General features: G+C 38.1%; 1 protein-coding gene across 1 annotated transcript; it reads left to right on the top strand.

The window, feature by feature from the left end:
• The first annotated feature begins 248 nt into the window (after positions 1-248).
• LOC103518457 (protein RFT1 homolog) lies at positions 249-7,944 on the top strand. Its single transcript, XM_026830247.1, has 5 exons — positions 249-484; positions 3,015-3,342; positions 3,682-4,125; positions 5,270-5,380; positions 7,607-7,944. Exons 1-5 carry the CDS (start codon positions 249-251, stop codon positions 7,907-7,909), a joined length of 1,422 nt encoding a protein of 473 aa, XP_026686048.1. The 3' UTR covers positions 7,910-7,944.
• Positions 7,945-10,465: the final 2,521 nt, after the last annotated feature.

Here is a 10,465-nt window from a genome sequence, read left to right as displayed (position 1 = left end):
TGAAGAGCATATAAGTATGCTTAACATAATTAAAAAAATCCATTTGAAGTATGCTTGACACAGTTAAATTTTCATTTGAAGTTGAGACCAAACTCAGTAGTGTAGTGGTTAACGCATTGGACTTCGGATCTGGAGGTTGGTGGTTCGAGTCCAAGTCCAGTCATGAAATTTATCTAGGTGTAACGATATTTGTGAAGAGCATATAAATATAAGTATGCTTAACATAATTAAAAAAATCCATTTGAAGTATGCTTGACACAGTTAAATTCCTTTCATTCGCAGAGGCCTATCGAGTAGAGCGATTCCTGAGCGTCTGCAGGAGTGATATATCCGAGGAGCAAAAGTTACAACAGCTAGGCACCCTTATGAACCAGAGCCACACCAGTTTGGCGACAAAGTACGAGTGTAGTCATGAAGCTTTGGATAGTCTGGTGACCTGCTTTAGAGAGGCAGGAGCCTATGGTGCTCGACTGACCGGGGCAGGGTAAGTTTTACTTAGAGCACCCTTTCAATTCCAGCTAAGGCATGGAGGCAGGAGCCTATGGTGCTCGACTGACCGGGGCAGGGTAAGTTTTACTTAGAGCACCCTTTCAATTCCAGCTAAGGCATGGATTTTTTCTCGACATTTTTGGAGAATTTTAAAATAATCGCCTGCCTAGGTGGTGTATTAGTCAAGACGCTCACCTGGTAAACATTATGGCGTGGGTTCAATCCCAGCCAAGGTATGGATTATCTCAAGTTTTATTGGAGAATTTGACTTAAAATAATCGCCTGCCTAGGTGGTGTATTAGTCAAGACGCTCACCTGGTAAACATTATGGCGTGGGTTCAATCCCAGCCAAGGTATAGATTATCTCAAGTATTATTGGAGAATTTGAACGAGAATGTAGTGGTAGTTTGGTGTTGAATAAGGGTACTCTGTCCTATTCAAGCAGTAGAAAAAGCTCTGATTAGGTCGCCTACCCTCTCTGTCCTATGCTATTCATAGAGTTCCAGCAGTTTTCATGACTGGATCCACCCATCTTGTAGCTGGTTTTCCTCCTCTCTTCGTGTCTCTAGGATTCACTCTGTTCATGACTGTTAGTATCCACTTATGATTAAATAAATAAAATATGTTTAGTAAAATTATATTAACCTATTCGTGCTGACAGTTTACTAGTATTTTGTAGAAACTATAACTACTTAACTGCAGTTGTAATTTTGCTCTCCATATCCTCTGGTTCTAGTTCAGTGGTTATAAAATGAATGTAGGCCTCCAAAGTTAGTGTCAACTCGATAAACTGTATTCAGGCCCACTGCTCTAGAAAATATTTAAGTAAATCAATATGATAAAATGAAAATGAGGGAGGAAATGAAATATACAAAATGAAAAGGTGTTTTTCTCATCTTGGGAAAATATTATCTAAATTATACTAAGAAATATGTTCGCAGGTGGAACTTTGAAATATGTATGTAATGATGGACTTTTTGTGTAGGTACAACTGACCTAAGTAAATTGAATTTATGGAGAATAAGGATACTTAGCACTTAGCAAAGCAGAAATTGTTTCTTTTTTTTAAGAACACCTAAATAAAAGTGTTTATTGTTTTAGGCACATTGTAGGTAGTTGGAATAATTTTTGTGCGATTGTTAAAATTTGACTATTTTTAATTTTTTACTAGAAGCAAAAATGATTTTCTTTTCAAAGTGAATCAAGCAGATAATACACTACTCGGTTTGTATACCTGGGAACAAGGGCAGGTAGAAGTTAGATTTAGGAATGTGTATTACAATAGAATTTACCTAATTTGTCCTACCTGACTGTAAATGTTAGCAACTTAGGTCGAAATTTAAAGTCCTGAGAAAAGAGAACTCTTTTTAAGCTTTTACAAAGATTTAAATTAAACCAAAAATAACTTTATGTCGAGTCCTCGAGTCCTTTTAGCACCACAGTTGAGCCAAGGTCTCGAGTATTTAACTACTCGGTTTGTATACCTGGGAACAAGGGCAGGTAGAAGTTAGATTTAGGAATGTGTATTACAATAGAATTTACCTAATTTGTCCTGCTGACTTGCTGAGGTAGGACTGTAAATGTTAAGTTTAAGCAACTTGGGTCGAAATTTAAAGTCCTGAGAAAAGAGAACTCTTTTTAAGCTTTTACAAAGATTTAAATTTAACCAAAAATAACTTTATGACGAGTCCTTTTAGCACCACAGTTGAGCCAAGGTCTCGAGTATTTTGGAGTTTTATGGGTTATATTTTATTAAAATCATAGGTTACTCTGTAAACCATAGGTAGATAGGGAATGGGTGATCGACCATGTGGATAATCACATGTTTGCTGGCTTTTCCCGACTCCCTTAGACTGGGTGAGGTTAATGTGAGGAGGTGGGGGGTAGTGGGTCGTCAAATGGAGGTTAAATCCCTTGTCACCAAAACCTTAGCAGTTATACAGTGAGACATATTTTTTTATTGCAGGGTTCCTCTCTATGTACAGTATTGGGGTCAAGTGGATTTGATATTTGAACACATCACATGCCTTCAGGCACACTCCATTTGTCAATGGTTTAGGGTTTCCTTGCCCTTGGGATCAATTTAATTTGAAGAAACCATTTACTGATGAAAATTTGTAATGAAACAATAAGTTGAAAAATATTACTTATGTGATATTTAATTTTTCCAGGAATGGGTGATCGACCATGTGGATAATCACATGTTTGCTGGCTTTTCCCGACTCCCTTAGACTGGGTGAGGTTAATGTGAGGAGGTGGGTAGTGGGTCGTCAAATGGAGGTTAAATCCCTTGTCACCAAAACCTTAGCAGTTATACAGTGAGACATATTCTTTTATTGCAGGGTTCCTCTCTATGTACAGTACTGGGGTCAAGTGGATTTGATATTTGAACACATCACATGCCTTCAGGCACACTCCATTTGTCAATGGTTTAGGTTTTCCTTGCCCTTGGGATCAATTTAATTTGAAGAAACCATTTACTGATGAAAATTTGTAATTACTTATGTGATATTTAATTTTTCCAGGGTACCCATCTGTTCCGTACTATGCGTGCTGTTCGGGTTCATTTGGCTGCATGTGCTGACCATACCAGATCCCAGTGTCACCACACACTATGCTGTAGGCGTGTGGTCCATTGCCATCAGCTGTGTTATGGAGATGTGCTGTGAACCCTGTTCCGTACTATGCGTGCTGTTCGGGTTCATTTGGCTGCATGTGCTGACCATACCAGATCCCAGTGTCACCACACACTATGCTGTAGGTGTGTGGTCCATTGCCATCAGCTGTGTTATGGAGATGTGCTGTGAACCCCTGTATCTGGTGGCTCAGGCCTTCCTCTTTATTAGATTAAGAGTAAGTTTACTGAGAAGATGGTGTCTGCAAAGGATTTTGACGAGAATTTTTCACACAGATGAAATTTTTGCGACGTTTGTATTTTAGGAGTATAAGAAGGAGTAAGAAGTCTTTTGTGGAATGGGCCTCATGGTATGTTCTTAAAGCAAGTTTACACATCTTATTTCACAAATATTCTTTTTTTTTTTTTTTAATGACCCTTATTCATTTATGACAAAGTTCGCCCTCGGCTGAAATCGTACGCCGCAACTTGGCGTTTCCAATTTACGCTACCCTCCAAGCTAACCACTAACCAGGCTGTTTTTTTTCTGTAATATTATGTGATAATTTTTGTTGCAGGTTGTTTGCGAATCTGTGATAGTGGGCGTTCGGACGGCCACGTTTACCCTCCTCGTGTTCACTTGGGCGTCTCCCGGGGCCGTTCTTGCCTTCTCCATCGCCCAGCTACTCTCCATAGGCGCCTACATGGTCAGCTTGTACGCCTACTTCTGGTGGTATCTACGACAGAGAGCCGCTATCACGAGGGAGGCGGGGCAAGCAAGTCGAGAAACACTGGATGGGAAAGAAACACCTAATGTAGGGAGAAATGAAACTCCTGATGGAAAAGAGACCACAACGGAAAATGAAACACCTAGTAGAGGTAGAAATGAAACAGCTAGTGGAGTGAATGAAACACCTGATGGCGGGGGGAAGAGGGTTCCGTTGGAAAGAAAACAGAGCTTGGAAGAGGAGTTTCCGTTCCGGGCTATGACGGACTTTCTGCCCAAACGGTTGGAAAATGAGGTAAGCTATATTTAGCTTTTTTGAAAAGACCTTTTTTAAGAGGTTTGATACCCGTAGAAGGAACTGTAACTACCAAGGGAGGAGTTTCCGTTCCGGGCTATGACGGACTTTCTGCCCAAACGGTTGGAAAATGAGGTAAGCTATATTTAGCTTTTTTGAAAAGACCCTTTTTTTAAGAGGTTTGATACCCGTAGAAGGAACTGTAACTACCAAGATTTCTGGTCTACTTCCTGGGTATTGTCCCTTGGGCATCATCATGTTGTTCATGATGGAAATGTCTTGATGGAGAGACTCCAACTAGTAAATTAGTACCATAAAGACAAGACACTGGAAGTCTGGAAGAAAAGCTCCAATTCTGGTATTTTAATGCTTACTTTCTAGGAAAACTTCTGGATTTTCTGGTTTCTGGCATTCTCAAAGAGAGAAAAATGATAGAAGAAAGCCAGCCGTTCCGAGAACGAACCTTATCTGTTTAATTGGCTTGTTACAAGCGCATATTTCGGGAACCATCATTCCTAGAACCCTTACATGTACACCGATCGATTTCTCGTGAAAAGTTACATAGGAAAGACTCCTTGTTCATCTTAAATACTCTAATGGAAATGGAAACTCTTGTTGAAATCATGTTATGTAACTTTTTATTTATATTACGGTGTAATAATTATAGTCTTTTATGGAGCTGATTCATTTGTTCGTTTAAATGTTTAACAAAAAATTGAAAAGAGGGAAAGTTCCATATTTTTTTTTTTTTTTTTTTTAATAAAGATTTTTAATAAAGATTAAAATTTAATAGGACTCATCAATAAAATTAAAGGCTAATGAACTCAGAAGGAAAAAATAAATTTCAAATTAGATTTTTGCTTCTCGGTTTCTCGTCAATGTGAACGGTCCTTTTTAGCAGGACAAGAAACTCGGCAACATTGCTTTCCGGCTAAAAAAATCTTTTGTTTACATTTTCGATTTCTTATCATTTTCCGTTGTTTTAGTTGAAATCTTTTGGAAATGTGGAGATTTTTTGGAGTATTTGTGAATTTGTGATAAGAGGAAACTGTACACGATTAGGAATGGCTAGCATCATTTATTGCAAAGAGCTTGTGACAGTCGATCTTCACTTCTGGTGAAAATCTAACATTTTTTTGTACAGTGGATACCCCATCTTCAAACACCACAACAAAGCTATATCAAAATCAACATGAAAAAGAGGAACTTTCTCAAAGGAAGCTTACAGGATGCTTCCTATAATATCATGCTACAGGTAAGAGATATTACAAAATTAATGTTGTTAAGTTTAATATTATTGCAACTGATGAGTCCTTTTACCTCAGCAACAACCCATACTCCTTGGTCAGGATTCAAAGACACTCCTTTGCTTACGGTACCAAACACAAAGTAACTATAGGTCATCAGGACAGGCTAACAACTTAACCACTTCTCTTCAGAGGTGGCTATATAGGAGCCATTCCTTATTTCCTTTTTTTTAGAAGCTCTCAGTACCTATCTAATATTTTAGCAATACACTATGCTTGTGAGAATGTGAGGTTATCAAGAGAGTGTAGTACTCTGAACTTCTGAACACTAAATATGCCAGCTAGGGAGGCAGTTTTAAAGTGCTTGGAAAAAAAAACTCTCCCAAAATTGAGCCACATTTTATAAACAGAGTGATCTGTTGCTGTTCTGTGTTACCCTGTGAACAGAAATAATCAAATCAAAATCATGAATCTTTGTGGTAAAGCAGAGAGCTCTTACACAACTTTTGTGAATATCACAGCACTCCTAAGTGCCTCCTTTACTATTAATTTTCATCTACTTAAACATGTGAGTTTCATTTTCTTGCTATCTCAATTACAAGTGTTTTTCCTAAAGACAGGGTGATACAGAAAATATTGCTGTCAGTTACCTACTGAAAATCTAGGTAAATTACAAGGTTGACATTGATCATTGAGGAGCAGGATCATTCAAATGATTAACCCTCATTGCAAACTTCAAAAATAACAAAATGAATTTAGAATCATATGAGAAAAATCATTCAAGAAGAGAACTAATAAAATGTAAGAAGGTACCCAATTTTACCTAGTGATCCATCTAAAACAAAGTTGAGTTGTGAAAAACTGATTTTTAGAAATCACTACCTATTAAATAAATAAAAGAACTGGGTTAAAAGAGGACACACAATAAGTACCTACTTACCTATATATTTTTTATTGTATTTATTTTGAATGTGTGCCAAAATTAAAGAAAAAAAATCAACTCTATCTGTAGCTCTTCTGTCCCTATTTATTTAGACAAGACTCATGATAAATTAGCACTGCTATCAAAGTAATTAAACATTCAAAGATTAGATAGAGAACAATGAGAAAAAGACCCTCTTAGATATAAATATATAGCCCTTCAAGCACTATTGTTATCAAAATACTGTGGTAAAACATTTAATGGTGAATTTTAGAATATCTGGATGGCTTACTGGATGAGGCTCAAACCCACTTCCCTTTGACCCGTATGAAATAGACAAGGCCCTAATCAGGTACAAAGAGAGGAAGACACACACACACACACACACACACACACACACTAACAAGTATTGTGTTAAATTGCACCTAGGTACATGTGCATGAAATAAATCTAATACTCATTGCTTGACAGCATCTATACAGGGTACCTCTTTGTCAAAATGCACTTTTCTTGATCTGTCTACAAAGAAGCGAATTTTTTTAGAAAGGCAACAACACTTTCAAAAAGCCTATAAGGATTAAAAAAAAGCAGAAGTAGACGCCAGCGAGTAGGAAATTGGTTGTTCCTATCACTACTTTAAGAGGTACTTGATGTTTTCTTTCATAGGCTTTAAGTTGGGACAAAGCCTAGTAAATTTTACCTTAAATCCTTTAAACAGCCTGGAATTTTCGGAAGAGCAACCTTTTCAGAAACCTTAGGCAAGGTTTAACATTATATTCGCAAGGTTTAGACAAGGTTGCATTCCTCTTTAATTTAAAGCTTGAAGGTTGAAAAGCCTTTTAATGGGGCCTGAGGAACCTTTCGGGAAAGAGTTCTAGTATAATATGAGATGAACGGGGAAGGGGCACTTTTTTTTTTTTTTTTTTTTTTTTTTTTCTGCCGAATCCGAAAAAAAAATAGGAGAAAGCCAGCCTTTCCGAAAACGAACCTTAAGTATCTGCTTCGAATAAAGTTAAATTTGCCCCCGGCGAGACTCGAACCCGGGCGGACAATGTTGGACAATTTTCACCATTATTGCTTACCATTATATTGCTATATTATTGCTTACCGTAAACTTAACCAATAATTGTCACTATTGTCACTTGTTTCAGACGAGTATGAAAGAGGCAGCGCGAGTGTTTTTCTGCCGAATCCGAAAAAAATAGGAGAAAGCCAGCCTTTCCGAGAACGAACCTTATCTGTTTCGAATAAAGTTAAATTTGCCCCCGGCGAGACTCGAACCCGGGCGGACAATGTTTGACAATTTTCACTATTATTGCTTACCGTAAACTTAACCAATAATTGTCACTTGTTTCAGACGAGTATGAAAGAGGCAGCGCGAGTATTAGAGCAAGTCCTCCGTTGTGTTACCAGTCTAGGCTTGGTAGTCCTAGTGTTTGGCCAGTCCTACTCTCGTCTCCTGCTTCTCCTGTATGGGGGATCCTCATTAGCGGATGGGGGTTTGGCGCCTCTCCTATTACGAGTACATTGTCTGGCTGTGTTATTCCTGGCAGTGAATGGGACCACGGAATGTTATGCCTTGGCCACCATGGATACCTACCAAATTGATAGGTGAGGGTAGAATATGATTCTCGCCCGGGGCGAATTTTATCCTTTACGGATAAGGTTCGTTCTGGAACGCACTGGCTTTCTCCTATCCTGTCTTTCTTCTCTCTTCGCTTTCGGGACGATACGACCTTAGCAGTCACAGTTCCCTCTATCAAACCTTGTTTAACCTGCTCGAACGAGTGATAAGCATGCAGGTGAGCTGATGAGCATTCAAGTACGCTTTCATTGTCTGGCTGTGTTATTCCTGGCAGTGAATGGGACCACGGAATGTTATGCCTTGGCCACCATGGATACCTACCAAATTGATAGGTAAGGGTAGAATATGATTCTCGCCCGGGGCGGATTTTATCCTTTACGGATAAGGTTCGTTCTGGGACGCGCTGGCTTTCTCCTATCCTGTCTTTCTTCTCTCTTCGCTTTCGGGACGATAAGACCTTAGCAGTCATAGTTCCCTCTATCAAACCTTGTTTAACCTGCTCGAACGAGTGATAAGCATGCAAGTGAGCTGATGAGCATTCAAGTAAGTACGCTTTAAAAAAAAGTGAACTCTTTCGAGCTTTTTAAAACGTTTGCCCTAAAAATCACAAATTGGCGGCCGTACCGTACAATTCTGATGCAATGGAATCACATAGGAAGCTGATTTAATCGATAAAGGTTTGGCTCTATCCAGGCCCCAGGCAATAATTTCACCATTTGTTTCTAATTTCTTGTATTTGTGTAGGTACATCATAACGTAGGTACGTACATTGAGTTTAAATAAATAAACTTTACGTCTAAAGGTTTGGCTCTATCCAGGCCCCAGGCAATAATTTCACCATTTGTTTCTAATTTCTTGTATTTGTGTAGATACATCATAACGTAGGTACGTACATTGAGTTTAAATACCTAAATAAACTTTACGTCTGAAGGTTTGGCTCTATCCAGGCCCCAGGCAATAATTTCACCATTTGTTTCTAATTTCTTGTATTTGTGTAGATACATCATAACGTAGGTCCGTACATTGAGTTTAAATAAATAAACTTTGCGTCTGTTCTCTCTCCCCAGGTATAACAAGACTTTGATTGGTTAGTTAAGTAAATTTTTTCCTTCGTTTTTGGACATCAATGCATTTCAAAAGCTCCATAAAGGAACCTTTTTCAAAGTTCTACAATAGAATAAGAGTACACTAATGAACACTAGAACTTACACATCTTGGACAAAATTGTTGATACTGGACTCCATTGACAAAATGACTACTGAACTCTGCAAATTAGAATGTAAACTCTGCTAAGTGTGGCCTTCCTAATTATTTCCGGGTCCTGGAGATAAAGGACACTTGAAAAATAATGGTGTTTTGTGTTTCCAAATATCCAAATTTCCTTCAATCAAGCTCTTCAGCAAAAGTTTCATGGAAGCTCCTTGAAAAGTTGAAAACATGAAAACTGAAAAGATGAAGATGAATTTTTTTTTTTTTTTTTAATAAATTTATTTTAAAAGGGGCTCGACTTTGAATGTCATGCATAAACCATGATTGTCTGCCAGTAATACACCTACCCCTTCATTAGTGTTTACTCTGGAAAAAATCATGTTTATTTTATCACCTGTTGGGGTTCATTATTTAAAAGGAGTGCATATATTTTGTTGGAATTGGCCACTGCAGCTGAAAATGTCCATGCATTGATTGGTTAGTTAAGTAAATTTTTTCCTTCGTTTTTGGACATCAATGCATTTCAAAAGCTCCATAAAGGAACCTTTTTCAAAGTTCAACAATAGAATAAGAGTAGACTAATGAACACTAGAACTTACACATCTTGGACAAAATTGTTGATACTGGACTCCATTGACAAAATGACTACTGGACTCTGCAAAATGTAAACTCTGCTAAGAGTGGCCTTCCTAATTATTTCCGGGGCCTGGAGATAGGACACTTGAAAAATAATGGTGTTTTGTGTTTCCAAATATGTATCCAAATTTCCTTCAGGCTCTTCAGCAAAAGTTTCGTGGAAGCTCCTTGAAAAGATAAAAAGTTTGATTTTTTGAAAAAAAAAAAGAAAAAAAAATAAAAAATGTTGATAAGAGAAAGAGAGAGGGGGGAGCTTTTCCTTCCCCTCTCTCAATCCGCTGCCTCCGATTTTTAGAGAGTCCCTTCTTTTCTCTGTTGACATCATTAGAGCGAAAAAGAGTAACTACTAAATTTGAACTACCTCACGTTCTGGACTACCGGCCAGATCTGCGCCTGTCGGGCTGACAGAGATGTACCTACGAGCATAGGTACTTTATTATTATTGTTCCGAGAACGAACATCATCCGTTCAGAATGAAATCCGCGCCGGGCGGGAATCGAACCCGCGTCCTATCGCTCACAAAAGGCAGATAAGGTCTTATCGTCCCGAAATCGAAGAGAGAAGGTAATACAGGAATAAGGATTAAACAGGGTGGTATAAATAGATTATGGTATAAGAAAAGGAAAGTTAGATATTACAATGAAAAGGGATAACAAGAATAGAGGGGGGGGAAGTTAATATAAAGGGAAGATAATAAAATTGAGCTTTAGGGTATAAAGTAGGAACAATCATTAAATAAGA

This window comes from Diaphorina citri, unplaced genomic scaffold (assembly GCF_000475195.1).
Source record: "Diaphorina citri unplaced genomic scaffold, Diaci psyllid genome assembly version 1.1 scaffold2200, whole genome shotgun sequence".
In the NCBI taxonomy this organism is placed as follows: Eukaryota; Metazoa; Arthropoda; class Insecta; order Hemiptera; family Psyllidae; genus Diaphorina; species Diaphorina citri.
The sequence above is the reverse complement of the archived record's forward strand: the minus strand, read 5'-3'. Positions and strand labels throughout refer to the sequence as shown.